Source organism: Cyprinodon tularosa, unplaced genomic scaffold (genome assembly GCF_016077235.1).
Source record: "Cyprinodon tularosa strain WSP-4 unplaced genomic scaffold, ASM1607723v1 ctg263, whole genome shotgun sequence".
In the NCBI taxonomy this organism is placed as follows: domain Eukaryota; kingdom Metazoa; phylum Chordata; class Actinopteri; order Cyprinodontiformes; family Cyprinodontidae; genus Cyprinodon; species Cyprinodon tularosa.
In genome coordinates this window covers 557,348-579,003 of record NW_024038967.1, presented here as the reverse complement: position 1 = coordinate 579,003, position 21,656 = coordinate 557,348, and the positions used below count along the sequence as shown (strand labels likewise).

At 37.6% G+C, this 21,656-nt stretch overlaps 1 protein-coding gene across 1 annotated transcript in view; it reads left to right on the top strand.

Annotated features, from left to right (window-relative positions):
* lrch2 (leucine-rich repeats and calponin homology (CH) domain containing 2) overlaps window positions 1–21,656 on the top strand; it is an 82,525-nt gene that overhangs the window by 49,876 nt on the left and 10,993 nt on the right. Inside the window, exons 12-17 of the mRNA XM_038289128.1 lie at window positions 322–390; window positions 5,116–5,178; window positions 5,857–5,905; window positions 6,000–6,140; window positions 15,804–15,854; window positions 15,926–15,989. Coding sequence (XP_038145056.1) covers window positions 322–390; window positions 5,116–5,178; window positions 5,857–5,905; window positions 6,000–6,140; window positions 15,804–15,854; window positions 15,926–15,989 — 437 coding nt within the window. The remainder of the gene's footprint in view (window positions 1–321; window positions 391–5,115; window positions 5,179–5,856; window positions 5,906–5,999; window positions 6,141–15,803; window positions 15,855–15,925; window positions 15,990–21,656) is intronic.

The window sequence follows — 21,656 nt, the reverse complement described above, 5'->3', positions numbered from 1 at the left end:
GCTTCATAACCCTCCATTGCAAAGAAAGCCAGTACTTTGTATTAGTCTGTCACACGTTATCCCAATAAAATATGTTAAGGTTTGTGATTGCAAGGGGTCAAAATAAAAAAAAAATATCACATGGTATGAATTCACTCTGTTTCTAATTATTCTGTGCAACATTTCCTCTCATTGTCACAAATACCGCTGCATCAGTTCTGTCTTGTTCCTTTGTTTCCTCAATTGTTTTCAGCTGTATTGTAATTTCTCTCTGCCAGCCTTCTGATGCTTCTCTGGCTCTTTCCTTTCTCCCTGTGGCGTGTTTGTTTTGCGGCCTTTTAGACGACGGTCCCTAATTTGCAGAGCGGAGAGTCTAATCCACCGAAGGCGAATGACTGGCAGGGCACACAGGTATACAAGATTTTACCTTTAAATCATTTCACAGCTGGTCTACACATCATGTTGCAGCAATTTGATCTGTAAAAACCTTAATTCAAGGAAAGTGAGGGCAAGTTGATTTGTATAGCATGTGCATTTTGTAAGCATGATAAAAAAAATAAATTAAAAAAGGAGGACTACAGACTAAACTTATTGATGTTTCACTGGACTGTTTAAATATCGTAGCCGAGTGATGCAAAGCATGAATTCACAGCAGAATCAAAAAGTACTGGAAACACTACAATGAGACTACTACATAAAGAGCATACAAAGGAAAAAAAAACTTGCAATCACAGAAAAAAAGAGAACTGCAGAATAAAAAACATGTTGTAAACACAAAAGTAGCCGCAAAGACATGGCAGCCCAGTGGTTAGGGCATTGTGCTTGGAATCCAGATGTTTTGAGTTCAAGCCCCACTCCCACAGACTGCCACTCTGGGTCCCTGGGCAAAGACCCTTCACCCCCTTACTGCTTCCCAGGCCCCGTACAATGGCCGCCCACTGCTTCACAAGGAGATGGGTTAAATGCAGAGAGTTAATTTCGTTGGTCTGTACTTGTGACAGTGTAATGACAATAAAAGCTGGAGAAAAAACACATGCAAATGGAACATTGCAAGTACCAAGAATAACTGAAAATTAAGAAAAGCTGCTGACAACCTCTGCATAATGGAAGTGCTTCAGACAACTAACCTTCAAAGGCTTCAGTAGTCTAGCACCAGCTGTGTGAGAAGCCCCACAACATATACATAGAAGATCATTGTGCAGGAATTCGGCTTAATTACGCTGCAGTGGCAAAATAGAAGAGCGGGACCAATCATCCGGATTTTCCTTAAGACAAATTACACAGTTAAGCCAGAATCATATTAATCCTTAAATGCTCCTTCTCCATGTTTGGTTCTGATTCTGCATTTGCAGAGTAGACTTGAGCCAAAAGACCCCAGAATTCTGGGCAGTTGGTCCACTGACAACAAGTCTGCAATATCTTTGATGTTTAGCCATTCAGTGATTTATAGACGAACAGAAATATTTTAAAGTTTATCCTCTGTGATACGGGGAGCCAGTGGCTGACTTCAGATTAACTTTGGTTATGTGCTCTAGTTTCTTAGCTTTAGTGAGGCTGCAGGCAGCAGGATTCTGAATCTGTCAGTAATATACCATGTCCACTAATACCAGCACCATGGTTCTTCATAACAATGTCATTGAACACCTTTATGAGGGCTGTGTCGGTACCTGGAAGCCTAACTAGAGGTTTAGAAGAAGATTCAGTTGAGGGATACCCACTAAAGGCCTAGATACCAGATGCCGCCTCTGAAATGGACACAATATTTTGTAAAGCAGCTAATGAAGAGTTAACAAGAGGCACAAATAGTTCACTGACATTGGGTCATATATATATATATATATTTTTTTTTTCAAATAAAAACATAACTGCTTAGAAAGGTCATTCATATAGAAATTAAACAATAAAGGGGATAAAATACTTCCTTTCCCAACTCCATCACTAACCTGAAAGGGTGCAGATATCTCACTGTATATTTAGGCACACAGCTATTATAAATACTTAATAATTCTTCTAGACAAATTTGCATCAAGCACTGCCCTATTTAGATTTAAACCCAAACTGATTGTCTTTAGACATTAGTATTTTTGCAAATTTTGGCAAGATAATAAGTTACAAGACTTTCTGTCTAACTGCAAAGCCAATGAGTCTGTAATTATCAGAGCTGCTAACTTTGCCTCTAATTTAACCACAGGAAATGATATCCAATCCAATTGTATTTGTTAAAAAAAAAAAACACAGCAGACCGAAGTGCTTTACAGAAAAAGGGAAACATAAAACAGTACAGATAAATACAAAACCGCTAAAACATGGATACAAATAACATTCATACTATTGAATGGATAAAATTGGGTAAAGGATAAAAGGAATAAAAGTTAAAAAAAGATAAAAAAAATATATATATATATAGCCCGCTGTCTTGTTAGCTGTTAAATGCGAAAGAGAAAAGTGGGTTTTGACCAGAGATTTAAAAACGGTCAGAGAAGAGGCCTGTCCGATTTGCTGAGGCAAATCATTACAGATCTTTAAAGTTGCAACAGCAAACGCGTGGTCTACTCTGAGCTTCTGCTTAGTTTTAGGCTCTCATGATAATAGGGGGCATCTTCAAATCAGTTCAATTCAATTTCTATGCCTGTCCTATGCTCACTATTAATTATGCAATCTAGAAATTTAGTATTACCTACTTGGTAATTTGGGCATAATTATGGCCTAGTTTTTCAGCAGAAATTAAGGACCAGTTTATGTGTGTCTGGCTATGATGACTAACTACAAATAACAGTTGCAGGTATATAATCTAATCTAATTGGCAGCTTTAGAGGGATATGATAGACAGGGTACACACTGTAAAAATTTGGATGTAAACCAAAGGAGCATGAGTATCTGCTGTAGTAGAACGGTCCAACAAGCAGGTAGAATACCAGACTTCACTTATAACTAGCTGCTGGCAGAAATCCTCTACCTGATAGTATTAAATTATAATCTGTACAAAAATGAATCAAGGATTTAGCAAACAGAGTTTTTATCTCACATGATCTCACATTCATAGTTCACTTTTTCCTAAATCAACTTAGTTCACAAACCTATAAACCTCTTGGACACTTGATCTTGTAGGGGCTAGTGCTGAGGACCCAAATTTGGGTCCTCATGTGTCTGACAGGTTAACTAGTTCAAGTTTATTTGGTAAATTAAGCCACAATCTGTCACGAGCGGGGGGGGTAAGGTTGCTTAAGGACCCAGATGCAGAGCCGAGTGAAGCAGAGATAGTTCTGACAGGTTTAATTGAAGAACAAGGAAACAGAGGTACAAATCCAGAAATCTAACTAGAAAGTTAAACAAACCAAAAACCATGGAGACATCAGGGAGAAAACGAGCCTGAGGAGCCACGGGGAGATGAGCTGAGTAGATGAGTACAGCATTGAGAAGGAACCAGCACTGAGTGACTGCAGAGGTGGAGTATTTAAGGAGAACAAAACAAAGGATGGACTAACGAGCTGAATGAGGAGCAGGTGTGGGTGGAACTGGCAAGAGGGAATCCAAGGGGAAAGAAAACAATTACAAGGGGGCAACAGAGAGTAACTAAAGAATGCTAGAATATTATGGAAAATAAAAACAAAACAACTGATAACAGAAAACTCAGAGTCACAACAAATGAGAACCATAACACAATCCTTCACAATAGAACCTCATATTTCACCCTTTAAATGTGTGATCATAATATATAGAAAGTAATGCAAAATACTGAATGCAGTCAAGGTATATGGTAAGCCTTTATTAAGCGCAGTTACATAGAACTTCAGAAAAATACAGCAGCATTCAGGTTCTTCTGAAAAGGTCTTTATCCAAAATGATTTCCTCATTTAGTAGGAGATATTTCCCAAGATGGCTCTAATGCTTTAACGCAATGTGTCGCTATAAGTTTGAAGTGGACACTGGCTGGTGTTCGGACTTGTTTCTTAAGTCCCAGTAAGCACAGTTTGCATGAAAATTTGAGCTTTTTTTATGTCCAAGTCTTCCTTTGTTAGTCAATAAAACTCTGCTAAGCTCTCTGCAAAACTGGCGTCATAAATACCAGCAGATGAGTTTGAATTATGTAGACTACTACTAGCAGTAAGCATTCTGCTTTGTTTGCCGTGCTGTAAAACCTGACGTCATCCAATAAAAAGTGTTATTAATTGCATGCAAACATGAGATGTGTGTGCCGCTCATTATTCTAAGAGTGAACGTCACTCTGGTTCACGTTCATTACTTTAAAACTATTCCGTTCAGTTCAAGTTTACTAAAAATATGAACTTATTCAGTGGAAGGGGTTCATTGAATAATGATAATAATAATTAATAAAAGAGAGCTTACTAAGAAAGTCTACATAATAATAATGGCATTCAAATGCACATTTAAAATTTTACATTCTTTGTTATGCTGTATTACATTTATTACAGTCCACTAGTCCACTCCAAATTTAATGACATATATCACTTAGTCCAGCCTTTTTTTCCCAACAATATAGTCACTCTTCTTGGTACCCTTCTTTTAATTCCCAAACCGAGTTCAGTAGAAGACTCTACAGCACTTTGAAAAATTAAATGTAATCCTTTTAAGTCTAGCCTGCTCGGCTAAAAAAAAGTTTCTTGTAAACACAGGATGTCACAGTGTTGCAATAACTGATCAGCAAGCAAACGGCAAACTTGTCACCCTGACCTATTGCCGCAGGCGGTAACAGTTGTTTGAGATAACTTTAATGTCCATAGCAGATTATTATTATTCTTTTGTTCTCACGCCAGCACCAAGGATGGAGATATCCATGGAAGAAAGAGCAGCTTTTTCACACACTACCTTTTTAAAATCTTTACAGTAGCGGTTAGTAAATTAATTGCAGGCAGATGTGTGGAGTTTTGGATGATTTGTCAACTATGAATCAGGGTTATTTTCTAAAGGAACATTTCACAACAAGCCTTGGTTCCAATATTCAGATAACGTTGCTTAAATTTCCATTGAACACCTTCTGGCGCACACGTTTGCCCATTCGGGAAAGTACCACGTCATTGACAATAATTCACTTGCTATGCGTTGGTTCATAAGAGTTCTGCCTGTTTCACTTGTTTAGTAAGATATAAGTATGTCTGCCCTTGTTTTCCTTTGTAGATTTCTGAGTCACTCCGGAAGCTGCAGCAGTAAACCAAGGCCACCGCCTCAGGCCGCTCGAAGGTACGACTCTCAATCAATCATAATATCAAAAAAATGAATGATCCAATCCAGCTTAATTCAGTTAGCGATCTTAAATACACAGATCTGGAGCTTATTGGTTCCTTTATATTAACTCCAGGTTGTAATGTTGTAGCCAAGCACAGATACTGGTTAAGATTCTCAGTCATCCAGATCATAGGCAATCCAAAAAAGTTGAAAACAAACCACTGGACTTTTTTTTCGAAGTTTGAAGATGTTTCGGTTCCCATCCAGAAAGCTTTCTCTATTCAAAACGTTGAATTGAGAAATCTTTCTGGATGGGAAGCGAAACCTTTTCAAACTTGGAAAACAAATCCAGTGGTTTGTTTTCCACTTTTTGGAATAACCAAACACAGATACAAACTGTAAAAATTAAGGACTCCCCAAAATATGATTAATATTAAACAATCTAAAACCTTTCTCTAACTTTGTAAGCTGAAATTGTCATGAATTACCACAAGAGGTTACCTACACAGCCTTTCATTACAACGTTTAGGTTTAAATTGTCTCCTGAAGCATTTATCAGTTTAAGTACAGGTTCAACAGGTTTGCTGCAGTTTGCTGTAAGACGTCTGACTTTAAAAGAGGAACATTTTGTTGGGTGAGCTGCTAAAATCAATCAGTACTAAAGTTTTCCTATGATAATTGTGCCATTTTTAGTGCTTCTCTGGATGAAGGAAGCAGTGGCGTATCAGTGCTGAGTGGACAGGTACAAAGCCATTTTCTGCACAATTAAACCTGCCTTAGTTGTTTGTTTTTTTTGTGAACTGGACTGATTTTGAAATAAACTTTTGGGGTTTCAGCCTTCTTCGTCTTACTCTTTTGATGGAAGCTTAAAATCAGGACAGTCAGACTGTGATCCAAACTGGCCCGAGGTTCCTCCTGTGCTCAACCAGAATGAAGATCGCAAGCGGAACAAGTACCTGCGGAAGGACTACCTAAAGGTGCGGCAAGCATTGAATCCACCCTATAATTATGTGTACAATTTCATACAATGCTGACAATATTTTTTGGTAATTGTTCTTCTGAATTCATTACCCAACTAGTTACTATCATTATCTATGTTCATATTCTTATTTTCAAGAGACTTAAATACTATAATTACAGCACCTCTTACATTTAATGCCAAAATGAAGTAAAGTTGTTTAAGAAGACATGGGAAGTTTATTTATGACACATTTCAATAGCGTGACAAAGTGCTGTAGTTAAAGAGATAAAATGCAAATACATTGCATTGGCATAACGTCAACATGAATAATTCAGGAGCATAAAAGTAATTTATTAAAAAAGATTATATTAAAATAAAATAATACCTCATGTATAGAAAAGTTTGACTGAAACCTAAGCCAATAATGTTTAGATTTAATATAAAATACTCTTCTTCCTTTGATCATAAAATGGTTACATCAGCTTTGTTTTTATTCAGCTGAGGAAAGTTTTGGTACATCCATGCATTTCCCTAATGTCTAGATGGGTTGATTATCACCTGGTGAGATTATAAAATACAGCTGTGTGTTTTCTGCAGAGTTGTGATAGCTTTTGTTTTCTGTTATAATCTGAGTTAGGGGGATTATGTTGAATAGGAGGGGCCCAAAGATGGACCCTTGGAATACCAAGGGATTTTTTTTCTGGTCTGTGATGTAAAGTTGACCTACTGACACCCATAAAAGAACCTGCTCTTCATGTAGGAGTTAAACCAGTTCAGAAGCCTCAGAATATATTCTTTTATACTGCAATAAGTAACGCCATAATCACAAAAAATAAAAGCTTTCTTTGAGTGTTCAGAATTGATGTCAGGATGGAAACTGTTTTTCAGTCTTGATTAGGCCTGTCGCGATAATCAATAAATCAATTAATCGCACAATAAATAAAAACTATCTACGTCATTTAATTTATCGGCTATATCGTCTCTGCCTGTGTTTTTCTCTTTCTATGGATGATACTGGATGACAAGGCTTAACTCCGGTGCGTTCCACTGACCCCTCTCCTTCCTCATTTTTTAGCAAGGAAATAAATGAGTAGGGAAGAAGGAGGAGACTATCGCATCAGGTAGTCAGTGCGCATCATTTTGTACTTCTGCAGCTTTAGAGCCCCATGAGGAGTTAGAGGAATTAGTGAGGTAAAAAAACACACCTTATGTCTGGGGAAAAATTCGAAATGGAACTGGTTTCAAAGCCGAATGCAACAGCTGCAGTGTGGGAGTATTGCGGATTCAAACCCAAAACCAAATGACCAAGGTGAACTGCTGAACCTATGCGAGCGAGTATGTCGTATTTGTCATAAAACAGTAGCAACTAAGAACAGCAATACATCAAACCTACCCATGCACCTAAAGCACAACCACCCAGCAAAGTTTCTCCAGCTGGGGACAAAAAGTATAAGCGGTGGCCCGTCTGAATCTTCAAGTTTGTGACAGTCCACCATAACTGAAGGAATTTATCGACAGGCAGCATACAAAAAGGACGGCGCAAAGTGGCGCGCTCTCACAGACAGCGTAGTTCGTTTAATTGCTAAAGAGAGGCTCCCATTTAATATTGTTGAAAAGCCTATCTTTTTTAAAATCTAATGATATACAGACTTCATTACGTGTACTCTATTGGTTGAATGTAGTTTTTATTTCCACTTTGGTTTTATCTTGTGTTTAGTTTTTATTCAAGTGTATTTTTAGTTAACAGAGACTAAGGGTCCATTTAATTTTTATTTCTCGTTTTATTTTGTTAACCAGTTCCAGTGTTCTGTTGAAAATAAGTACAGGCCTAGTCTTGATAAGTAAAAAAAAGAAAATAAAAGAGATTTCTATTTTAGTATTTCCAAAAAAATTAGCCAAGAATAGTGGTAGACATATCGCTAGAGTAGCCCACCTTTACCCCAGCATGTGTGTTAAGAAAATGTAAAAGTAGACAGTAAATGTTAAAATATGAATATTCAGTTATGTGTTAATCTAAGATATTACTGTTGATACTTGAACACATACTATAGAGTCCTAAAAGGCATAGCCTTGAAATACCCCTTTTTTTTTTAATAAAAAACCATCAGAATATATATCGTTTTCACTTAAATTGAATCTTAATGAAGTCATCAGTCAGCAAATCTTAAAATAAGTGTGGTAATGCTGGTCATAGTTTAAACTAAAATACATTATGTAAAGTGCAAACATGGAACTGACAAACTGATCACCTAAAGAAGGCCAATGCATTTTAAAATCACCAATTATCAGCATGTGCCTCGTGTTAACTACTGTGCTAGTTTAAAAGCTTCAGTTGCAAACCTGGAACACACACACACACACACACATATATATATGTATATATATATATATATATATTAGGTATGGGACGATTTATGAAAACTGTCAGAACCGTTCGGTTCGACTGTCTCGGTTCGGTTCGCGTGTGTTTCGTTCGGTTCATGCGCTGCTCCTTTTTCTCATAGGCGAAGCGTTTACACTCCAGAGCAGAAGGTGGCGGTACTACAACCAAAGCCAACTACCAGTAGTAAACAAGAAGAAGAAGAAGCGAAGCAGCTTAGCTGGGTGTAGCAGGGAAAAAAAACCTGTTGTTGTGGAGAATTGTGTCGGAATGGCGAGTGGGAAAGAACAGGAGTTGGAAGATGCGCGAGGAGCACTTTATAGGTCTGCTGTATGGGAGCGCTTTGCATTTAGAGTGACCTACGATGACGGCGGAAAGAAAGTTGTGGATAAAAGTGCAACACTGTGCGAGCATTGTGCAACACGTTTTGTTTACGCTAACAGCAACATGACCAACATGTCATGCTAACCCCGAAATCCCTCATACTCCGTCAGCAACCCCCGCTCCGCCCCGCTGCGCTCCAGACCGGCTACTCAAAGCAAAGCCTACAGCCTCCACTGTGGCTTCGTCCGCTCCCCTCTGAGTCCCTTGGATATGGTAGAGAGCATGCGCGAGATGATTAAATTCAAAGCAGCAAAACATACGGAAATGATCCAGGGTTTACGCGGATCATTTAAAATAATTACAATCCATTATTTTTTTGGGGGATTTTTTCATTAATTCCATAAATTTTTATGGAATTTCGGTGTAACAATCAACATGTATCGAACCGAAAACCGTGACCAGAAACCGTGAATCGAACCGAACCGTGGATTTTGTGAACCGTTACACCCATAATATATATATATATATATATATATATATATATATATATATATATATATATATATATGGAAAAGAAACATAATCAATAGTTAATTAGATAAGTGAAAAATATTTAATTGCTTATTTATTAAGGATAAAAAACTATATTTATTTATTTGATGCATGCCACTCAGGTAATATTTAAACGTTTACATTTATAAATAGAATCTGGTCAAAATCTTTCTTAAACAGTTCAGGCTGTAGAGTAGAATTGTCTGTTTATTAACTTTCACCGCAACATTGTTGCTGCAACAGATGCGCCGCATAGTCACGTCAGTCAAATTCAAAACTTCCGGTCTTAATTATAGCTTCATCTAGCAAAGATAGGGAACAAACCCTTGACAGAAACTGAGGTTATGACAGCCTTCTTAGGCTTTTGAAGTTGTGGGCAATCGATAGATCTGTTCGATCTAAAGCGAGCCTGAGGCAGCTTCTTCAGGTGAGAGCCGCTGTACCCTTCATGGCACAGTCATGGAGATGGTGTCTCACCGTGTACAGAGGCGAAAATTCAGGTTCTGTATTTTCCTGTCTCCACCTGTAGCGCAGCCAGCCTTATGTATAGCAGCTTGACAAACTTCAGAGAAACTGTGTCCTAACCAGTTAGAAGGAATGGCTGGTGGGGGTACAGTACTTCCCAATACTGCAGTGGCTCCTGGTATGAGAAACCACTTGTAATGTAGCAGTGAAGGAATAGTTCTGATACAATACAGGGGGACAAATAATAAAAAGGTTTTAAAGTTAGAAAGGCTTTGCATGTTTTTTGTTAGACAATTTTAAACCATCCCACAGCTATATCAGATGTTGATATTAGACTTCCACCAGTCAATCGGCAGTCACGATCAACGATCAAGTGGTCAATAAGAAGCTAGTTCTTATTGAATTAGTTTTTTTCTGAGGAACACAGCGGAAGTTTGGGTAAGTCCACTGGGGAAACAACGCCAGGGTGGAGAGAGGCCACAGTTGACCTAGGGTAACTGCGAAGGATCCAGGGAATGATCTCAGCTGCTTTAATCAATATAGAAGATAGAGAAAATAATGTTGACAAAGAATGAAGTGGGGTATGCTCTCAAGAGGTTTATGGGTGGCTTTAAAAAAAGCGTTTTCATTTTATCCGTAGAAGGACTGTTTCGTGGTCCTACCTCCAGCAGAGACACAGCCCCGCTCATCCACGTAGGTGTGCTGTTTACCTGGCATACTCCCCTACGGCAGATCTAATCTGCTCTTGTCCTGTGCTAACACCAACAAACTGCTGTCTCTCATTTGCTTGTGCTCACCTTGAAATTTGTCACCAATGTACGGCCATTGTATGGGTTCCACTATGGACAACAGAGGGAAGGAGAGACCGTGTCTCTACCTCAGCTGACCGTAGTGCATCCATCCAGAGCTGTTGATGTGCTTATTACTTTATTTGCGTTTGCAGTAGCAGACTTCTGCGCATATGCGGCAGAATAATAGTGGCAATAAAATTATGGAAACTTTAAAAGTGAAAAAAAAAAAAATGTAGCTAATGAATAAAGCTCTCCATCACCAAACCAAAATTAAGCTATGAAAGTGTGGACATTTGCATGTCCCATGCATAGTAGATGTCAAAAAATTATGTGTATTTGTCAAAATCCTTCTGCCTTACTGCCAGCACTATGTGGACAACACTTATCATGGCGACCTATGACATAAGTCTGTTCTTTTTCCCTCAGTCAGAAGGAGACATAGCTTTATTATGGAGTGTTCAGCAGCAATGAAATAAAGCTTTGATTTGGTGTGTGATGTGGTGTATGAGGAAAATACAGGTATACTCTGGCACACTGAATATACAAACCACAAAAAAAGCTTTAACTACAAAACAAAGCTAATCAAATATTGAATTTAATAGCTGTTTTTTACTTGCTTACTCTACTCTGTAGAGCTATCTGCTAAATGTAAGTTAATCAAAACATTTCAGGTCATACACGCTGCTCCGAACTTGAGAATTGCGGTTGCAGAGGGATGTTCTGATGTTATGCTTGCTGGATGGTTTGCCTCATATGCTGCGCTCCGCTCAGTACAGTATACTGCTTTTGGTTGCTGGGTAAACGAGAGAGTTCATGTCTCCTCTGCTGCTAAAACAAGAACAATGTTAATGGGTAGAGATGGACAGTGGTTCTTTGGAATTGATAAAAAAATGTGTTCACATATTGCACAACAGATTTTTCCATTGAGGTTTCAACCAGGTCACCTTTTCTACCCTTGTTACTAGTGTACAAAAACACATTTAAAATATGCAAAAGAAAAACACTTTACCTAGGCCACCAGCAGTGATGGGACTAACGGCGTTGAAAGTAACGGCGTTACTAACGCCGTTACCTTGTTTTAGTAACGAGTAATCTAACTAATTACTTTGAGTGTAACTATAACGCAGTTACCATTGCAGACACCCCGTTACTGCGCGTTACTCAGGTCGCACAATGAACCTTTTTTCATGATAGGACTCGTGCGCAGCTGCGTGAAGCTGACACCCCACCCACGTCAAAAAACTCTGCAAATAGACTTAATGGTTAGTGCAACGTTAGTGCAGATTTGTGCAGAAAAAAATATTGTTTGTGCTACTTTTATTTAAGAGATATTAAAGATTATTTTTTAGGTCCTCCAGAGGTGCGCGCCTTGTCATGAGAGAGGGGAGGATGAGAATGGCTGATGTATGATGAGATTCCGTCTGTCAGTTGGGGAGGTGGGTGTTTCTGCTGGCGGGTGTTAATGTACAGCACACACAGAGAGATGGAGAGTGAGGATGACTCCAGCAGCAAAACAGCGTTTTCCAGATGGAAATACCGGTGTTACGCCGAGCTGCGTTTCCCCATCACATACGGTTTCCCCTGCATCTCCACACAGCGCAGGCGGCACGAGTCACCGCGCAAGCGACAGGAAACGCGCATGCTAGCTAAAGGCGCGCAATAGTCGCCCTGTGCTCGCGCCACAGGAGAACTATGGAGAGCGTGAACGATCAAATGAACCTGACAACAGCCAGAAATGATAGCCTATATGGAGAAAGGGAGAAATATGGATGGATGGATGGATGGATGGATGGATGGATGGATGGATGGATGGATACTCTGCCTTTTCAACCTACTGTATTTTTTATTTTAAACATTATTTGATGGCCTTTGTGGCAGGGATGGAGATCCATATTTTATGTCACACACAGAGTATACATCTAGATAGATAGATGGATAGATAGATGTTGCAGTATCTATAACAACCCAAACACACAGGATTTCAGAATTACACACCCCCAGTTATTAATTTCACCAGATCTGAATGCCCTGTTAAAAAACTTCACATGGCGTTCCCCCCTGATGTCATTTACGTTGAGTTGCAATAAATGCTAAACTCTCTGCAGGTTCTTGTCTTTGTCGTCCGCTCTATTCAGCTGGCTTTGGAAACACACGGCGAGAAGGTGGGGGCTGGGTGGTGAGGGTTACAGGGGCGAGAAACGTAAAAGTAACGCAATAGTTACTTTTACTAGTAACTAGTTACTTTTATTGTGGAGTAACTCAGTTAGTAACTCAGTTACTTTTTAGGAGAAGTAACTAGTAACTATAACTAATTACTTTTTCAAAGTAACGTGCCCAACACTGGCCACCAGGCACATAATATGGTCGATAAAATCCTTGGATTTGCAGTCATCATATTCTGTCTCATTCAATTTCTTTCCTCCTTTGTGTCCCTCTTTCTTTTCTCCAGTGTTTCTTTTACCCCTTTAACATTGGCTGAAAAACCTGTTTGAACCCGGGAACAATCTGCTTTTAATGGCAGTAGCAACGTCTAACTGACACATCCACCTGTGTCAAACGACTTGGCAAGCGACCCGTGTTAAAATCGCGTCCGATCTGATTGGCATGCAGTCGGAGCACCAGACCCGGGTTGACCTAAATTACGTGACACCATGGAACACAATGTACAGATGTCAACAAACAAACCTAACAAACCAAAACAACTCTGTTTACAATCGATGAATATGGGTCAGCTTTGGTGAGAGGAATTCAGACAGATAAGAGCAAAATAATAAAGAATACTGACTACACCCTGGCCATGTTAAATGCTGTTCATGTTGCTCTCCATTATTTACATCCCTGATTTCCGTTGCACTGTTGACATCATCATCGTCATCAGACATGCAGCAGTGGGTCAGACTTGGCTTTTCGGTCAAATGGAAAAATAACCAAAAGCCAATTGTTAGCAGGTCAATCCGGTTTAGAAAAATCTGGGTTTTCAGTGGGAAAGCGACTCTTGATTCATTTTCTCCATGTGTTCTGTATTCTTCTCTACATGGTGCTCTATGGGTTTACCAGAGGCACACCTGAGATTAAAAGACGGTTGTACTTGTGAAGCTAATAAAATGAATGAGGTAATGCTTCTTATCTCCGAAATCTCTGCAAAACCTGTTTTGCATAAACAGCAGGGTGGAGTACTCGGAAAAATAGAGGAGTCGGAATCTTCTTTCACTGTTCTTTAACAAAGGCTGCTATAATGATGTCTGACTGTTACAGACGACATATTCCTTACTCTGAGTGCACTTGAGATTATGGTGAAACTTCTGAGAATATCCTAACTCACCAGGCTACCCCTCACCTTTATTAACAGCTTTGATTCTGCCATGGCCCACTTCGGGTTCCCAGGAGCCAAGAGTTCCCGGGACACAAAAGGTTTCTCACACAGAAATAAAGTTCTGAAGATGTTCCAACAGAAACTATACCTTCTGTGGAACACCAACAACAACAGGGGTTAAAAATGTTTTCCCATGTCATTTTTTCACTATGTCATTCATTTATTTATAAAAAATCTTACTTTGTTAAATAAATATTGAGTTTGTTAAATAAATATTTAGCTCCAAACTAAATATTTAGTTTTTTAATGGACAAGAATGTAATGGCTTCTTCCCTCCAGCCCAGCGGAAAGGAAATAAGTTGTTGCTATGGCAACACAGTGACGCTGCATGTGCATGGTTGTAGCTCTGTGGAGCAGGTTAACATAGCATTAAACATTTTCCCATTTCTTAAAACAAATGTACTATTCGCTAAATATTTAGCTAACAAATAGCTTGGTGCTAACAAAATATTTATTTTGTTAAATAAATATTTAGCTCCACACTAAATATTTAGTTTCTTAAATAAATAGTTGCCTCCAAATTAAATATTTATTTAACTAAATAAATATTTAGCTAGCACCAAGCTAGCTAAATATTTAGTCTGGAGCTAAATATTTATTTAAAAACTAAATATTTATGTTGGAGCTAAATATTTAATTAACAAGCTAAAAATCTAATTTGCAAATTAAATATTTTGCTCCAAACTAAATATTTATTTCACAAAGTAAGGGTTTTATAAATGAATGAATGACATCATAGGTTTCTCTAACTTGTCCTTGAATGTCCTTGGTGTGAAAGGTTGTCTGTCCTGTTTGTCTCTGTGTTGCCCTGCGATTGACTGGCGACTTGTGCAGGGTGGACCCTGCCTCTCGCCCTTGAGATAGGTACCCCTCGCAATCCCGCTTGTGATAAGCATGATAGAAAATGGATGGATGGATGAATGACATAGTGAAATAATGACTTGGGGAAGAATTACCCCCTTTTTTTCATCTTAAACATGGTAAATAACCATGAATATTGCTCCTAATTTTTGCTTAACTTTACAAACGGTGCCCCATAGTAAACTGTTTGAATATTTAGATCAATACAAAGCACAGTTACACTCAAGGTGTCCCGAAAGTGGAACAATTGTCAAATTTCTTGTTTCCAGACACAAACTTAGCAGTTAAAGCTGATTTTCCACACAGTATCAGTCTTTTCATTCTCCCTTGTGTCCTTTAAGGATTATCGTCTATTAATTTCTCCTTTTTTCCTTTTGTCCTTAATCCCTTCCCTGTGTGCATAATTGTGCCTCCCTTTTGTTATCGATTTATATAAACAGGAATTTTGAGTAACATTAATAATTCACCAGATTCAAATTGAACCTTATCAGTCCACAGACCTAAATAGCATTGAAAAATTAAGAGATGAAAGTAGAGAAGAGTGAAAGAGAGAAGCCTTAACTCTAGAGACATTTTTGCACCAAGGATCAGTCGCACATTCTGATGTCTGTATCCTTCAATCTTTCTCTACGGCAGACAAACTGCCGCTGTCTGGGATGTGGAACGGAGGATTGACAAAAGGTCTCCAAAATTTGTCTCACTATACTTTTATAAACGATTATATCAAAAAAAGGTAATTTTTTACCCTCCTAGATAAATTTTGACATCATGCAGTCAGAAAGGATGTCATTGCAATAAAAAAGTCTATTTACTTATAATACTTCCCCTTTGTTTGTACAAATATTGAAGGTTAAGATTATTACAGCTGCAGAAAAGATCATAAAGAGAGAATTAAAAATGCATCATAAAAATTTTCTATTCTTTTCTTGACAGTACAAATGTCAGAGCGCTCGTAAAAACTCCAGCGGGAACGAAGACTGCGAGGTGAGTTTCCAAATCGCATCGAACTTAAAGCTTTCTCAATGGTGGAGTGTGACAAATGTCTGTGTTCTTAGGAGGGCTTACGCAATGCCGATTTTAGCACCACGTTGACTGTCTTTGGACTCAAACCAAGATCAGGTAACTCACAAGCACTGAACATTGTCTTTTTTTTTTTTTACTGCAGTTGGAATTCGGTGAGGTTTATAATTAGATTAAACATGTTCAAGGAAGTTCAAGTAAAAAGCTTGCCTGGGTGTGTGTTGTCTGGTCATAAACTTCTTAAAATATCTGCTCACAACTGGTTTCAGGCTTTGAAAACAAAAACATGATTCATGATCAAAATCATAGCTGTGCATTATCCAGAGGTAGTTGGAAGGTAAAATATATATATATATATATATATATATATATATATATATATATATATATATATATATATATATATATATATATATATATATATATATATATATATGTGTGTGTATGTATGTGTGTGGCCATGTCTTTAATACCTGGTGGGGATAATTTCCTAGAAATATGCTACATTTTGGGGACTCATAGGTACTTGTGGGGACCAACAACTGGTCCCCATAAGGAAAGTTTCTCTTCTTGGGGTCGGGGTTAGGTTTAGGACTAAGGTGTGAATTGAGTTTAGGTTAGGTTTAGGGATAGGTATGTGTCTGTAATGGTTAGGGTTAGGGCAAGGGTCATGGTTGGGCCATATAAATTAGTGGGAAATGAATGGAAGTCAATGGAAGGTCCCCACAAGGATATTGTGACACGTGTGTGTGTGTATGTATATATATATATATATATATATATATATATATATATATATATATATATATATATATATATATATATATATATATATATATATATATACATATCATATCATATCAAACTCTAAGCCACCTGATTAGTATCTGGACTCCATGTGTGTATAATCTTATATTATAAATGGTCGTGTTCTGTGAAGTCTTCATAGGTGTATTAGAGAACATTAGTGAACAAATGGCATCATGAATATTAAAGAAAAGAGCAGAAAGGTCAAAGATAAAGCAAAGAAGACCAGAAATAATAGCAAAAAGTAAGACATTTACTGCAAAATTAAGCATTTGTCACCCTATATGGAAGCAAAATTCCCTTTAAACAGTCCTCTCCATCAACAACATCAGTCAAGTTTTTTTTTTATTTTCCTTTCAAACCTAGAGGTGTGGCACAGAGCTATTTTAGTACAGTGTGTAGCTTCCTGGTTCCTGAGAATTCCCCTGGAAGCAACAAAAGAAGCAGACTTGAAACAGACTTGAATGGAAAGTCTGGCTTTTCATTTGCAAACATCAAGTTGCGCTTTCATAAATAAATCTTCTGCCAAAGTCTGATGACAGTCACATTAAAAACTGAACGTGACCTAAAAGTTTACAATGAGTTTCTAAATGTATTGGTAGAGATGCACCCTCTAGGAATGGAAGACACCATGTTTTGTTGCCGTCATTGATTACGGTAGCCATACTGTAAGGGCAGAAACTTGTTAGCCTTACGCCTCTTTCTTGTTTTTGAAGAAATGTTGCATAAAGAAAGTAGCTTTCTTTACCAGGAGTAGGTATACTCACCCTTACTATATCAGCTAAAATTAATCATGAAAGAAATGGAAAATTTCCCTAGAAACAAACCTGAAAGAAGGTTTGGGTCGCCTGTTTGTCTTTGAAGAAAACAGCAGCTGATAACTTTTGCTATGGATTTGCTTCAGTGTTGGATAAACAAACTAGCAATTTTTGCCCGGGGGGAAAGACTAGTTGCAGACTAAAAAGCCTTGTTTCTAACATAACACCAAAGTAAACTTCATTGTTGGATTAAATTACCTTAGCTGACCCCACTCCGTTATATACTTTCTTTACTTTGTAAAAGCTCTCACTGGACAAAAAGTTTGGATGGTCATTCATAGCAACTAAAAGTGGAAGATTTTAAGGTCCTCCTCTACCGACACCATGTTTAGATTGGCAGCTAAAACACGTAAAATTGAAAATACACCAGGCGCTTTAAGAGCATGTAATCACAGCGAAGTGGCATACATGCACATAGCTGTTAAGACTCCCGTTTTGGTTGGGAAACTACCATATTCAAACCCTCTTTCTCAATGTCCTCCTGTATTAGCAGTCTACCCATAAATTCCAAGTATTACTGTTTTATAAAAGTTAGATTACATAAAACATTGATCTGCCTCTTCAAACTTAAATATTTCTAGCATTGCAAGTCAAAATCTGATCATATTGATGTAGTTTGCAGTTAGATGATAAGTGTTTATCTTAGATTTCTTTATATCTTAAATTATAATGGATAGTGGAGCTTAACTGGGGTAGTCAGACAGCTTGCAGGGGATGTCAGAAACTTTTTTGTGTTTTCAAATCACGAACATAAAAGGTATTTACGTGCATAGGTTTGAAAATTGAAATTTAAACCAGCCATTGCAAAGTACCCTCCACAGTAAAGGTTTTCTGACCAGAGAATAGCTTCTGATAGCTTCATCAGGTCTGGGTAAGTCTGGCCATGCCCAGGAAAAAGGTGCTCATCAGTCTGTTTTATCTGGGTTTTATTTTCTTGAACTATATTTTGTATTAAATACTTTCCATACTCAGCTTCAAGAGCTGAGTATGGAAAGCATTTCGAAACCCAGTCAAATGTGTAAAACTGATTCGATTCCAGAAATATAAAAAAAAAACACAGAAATATCCTGCACAATTCAGAACACCTAGTAGGTGGTAGGATTCACCTAGAGTCTGGTAAGTTTAGGTTTTGCATATTATTTTATAGAGAGATCACCAAGGGTAAGACTCACCATTGTTCTTCCTCATCCCGGTTGATGCGGGGCCTGTGAGAAGAACCTGACATCAGATGTTGTTTTCCTGTTTTTCCTTGCCAAATAGAAGCGTATATGTATCTGATATAAGAAACTTAAAACAAGCATTGAACACGCATATTACACATCTAGTGTAAATATTTGAATTGTTTAAAATAGAAAGCTGTGATACGCGTAACCTTTGCCACTGTTACGAATCCAGTTTATTTACTGCTTTGGGCTGACAAGTCGGCTACACTCATAAAAAAACGTGATGCAATATGGCATCTCACTTGGGTGAATCTGTCCATCCACTGTAAGGATTCACAGATCTGGGATCCGTTTCACAAAGTAAAAGATGCAGCTGTATTTGAAGCAAATTGGGGTTCCTAGAGGATTCCAGATGAGTTTCACTGATTGTTGTGTCAGAATAAACGGGACCGAGCACAAAACCATGCAACATTTGGTTTTATGTGTAGAAAATGTTAAAAATTTTAGTTTTCTTTTATTTCTTCTTAAATCCAAGGACAATACATTACTATAATGTTACAAAATGTGAAATATAATATATGAATATGGCATTTTGTCATACATAACTTGCAAGTATTGACAAGGAAAGTAAAAGTGAACACACATAATCATCTGCAGAGATCAGCAGCTTGGCAGTAACAAAAGTGGAGGTGCTTAAGCAAACGTTATTTATTGGTACTTGAAGCCAAATTTTTTTCCGGTTGAGAGCACCAAGCTTTTCTCTGGAAGTCAGGGAAAGGTTTTCTGTGGAATCAATGTTGTTCACACTATTTTGTCATGCTTTCATGATCAGATTGCACATAATTCCTTTCTCAAGTACTTCAATCAGTCATACAAAAACTTAGTATTATTTCTTGTTCATTCCTTTTAAATATGCAAGGAAAGATGTTCCAAAAAAGGACAGCCTAGACAGAAAACCACAGCTCAGACATAAACCAACCACAGGCAATTCAAAAACATCCAGTGCATCATTTAGTTTAACTTCCTGCTCTGAAAGCTGTTTTGAGTAACAGGTATTATTTTAACATCCACTAGACAGTGAAATACGCCCATACCCACACCATGGCTGACAAGCTAACAGGTCAGGTTTCTTTGCAGCTGGCAAGAGCTTTTACCTGTCATTCATCTATAACTGCAAGAGCCAAAAGGCAACCAATGTTATTCCATCAATTATTTTTTTCCCCTTGAAGATTTTAGAAAGATGCTGCATGAGGCATTTTTTCAGAACAACCTTTAAAATAGCAAAAAAACAATTTATCAGAGTGTGCAAATTTCACTCTTGATCATCCCATATTACTAAGACTATGTTACAGTATGTTATGGCTCCACACGATATGGTTTTCTGTTTCGCAGCTCTCTGTTTGTCTAGGGTTATCCTGGTTTAAATAAATTTTTAAAACCACTGTTTATTGGCGTTATTCTGCCTTGTTGTAAACATTTTTCTGTTTTTAAGGCACTTGTGTTCGGAGAATGTTCTTTTATTGCTTATATCAGTGACCAGCTGCTAGCTGTGGCTTATCCTGCCTCCTACCAAGAAGCCTGATATTCCCCACAAGCAGAGGAGACATGCACTGTTGGGGACGTTTTTTTAAATGAATAAGATAGTTAGAGCTACCAGTTACAAGTTTGTAACTCATTAACTGCACAATCAGAGTAACTAGACATTAGTATGACATTAGACAGTAGTATGCTAAAGAAATTAGTTTAAATACAACTGGATAATAATGGACTATTAAATGTTTTATTAATTCTTAATTAAATAATTAATTAAAAGAATTAGATATCTAAAAACATTGGATATTAATCTGCACCATTTTGGTATGTGTGTGGTTGTAGAAGTAAGTTGCCATATAATTATGTTGTTTTGTTATGTAGATATATAGTAATGTGATGACATTTTTTTTGCACTATAAAAAGTTTGTTTTTTCAGCTGAACCAAAATGGAAGCACTTTTTTTAATCACTCTGGTAAACAACCAGAAGTAACTACAGGGTAAAAATAATATTCATGTTTTTTTATTTATTGAATGAAAAAACTTTATGTATGTTTGGTTGCCTTTAATTGTTTAATTAAAGCAGCAGAATATCTCAACAGTTTTGGGACATCTGTAATAAAATGGCAGCCATTGTGTTAGATAGGAATACAGATGGTGTGCCAAGTTTCATATGACCCATACTGATATTTTTAGATGAAAGAAAATTTCATTAATATTCATACATCATCAAGGTAACCATTGTGTTATCACCTTAACTGTCTAAAAGGAGAAAATTGAATCCACTGCCTGGGACTTTGAAGATGAAAGCCCCTGCTCCTCTCAGCTTCTGTACAGATTTCAGCATCTTCTGTTAAAAGAAAATTCTTATTGTCAGATAATCTAAAGATGGAGCTGTTCAGTCTCTATAACAAATACATTTGTAGACAACAAGAAATATCTTTCAAACTAAGAACGCTGCATGTCAAGCATGGTGGCGGTAGCATCCTGCTGTGGGTTAGTGGTACAGTTAGACTGGATTCAAAAAATGATGAAAGAGGGATCCAACTTGCTGAAATTTAATCAACTATTGAACTTTGCAACAGTTGCACAACTGCAAACACCCGACAAAAACTGCTTTTGGAAAGGGTAAAGAAGGCTAAGTTTGGGCTTTTGAATTAAACTCAGCTTGATTAGTAAAGGGTTTCACTGTGTTTAAACGTATTTCCCTGAAACTAACCAAACTAATGCCCCCTTTGCCCTAACTTAGAGTGACTCCCTGCGGATTGATTTGCCTTTCCAATGTTTGCATTTGTAAGCATTTCGTAGATCCATTACTATTATTATGCTTGTGGTTCCAAACATTCCGAGTGCAAAAAAATGCTATATTGGAAAACTGTTGGTCAGTGATTAGTTAGGGGCAGTGATGGATAAATTACTCAACAGTAGTACTTGAGTAAAAGTATTT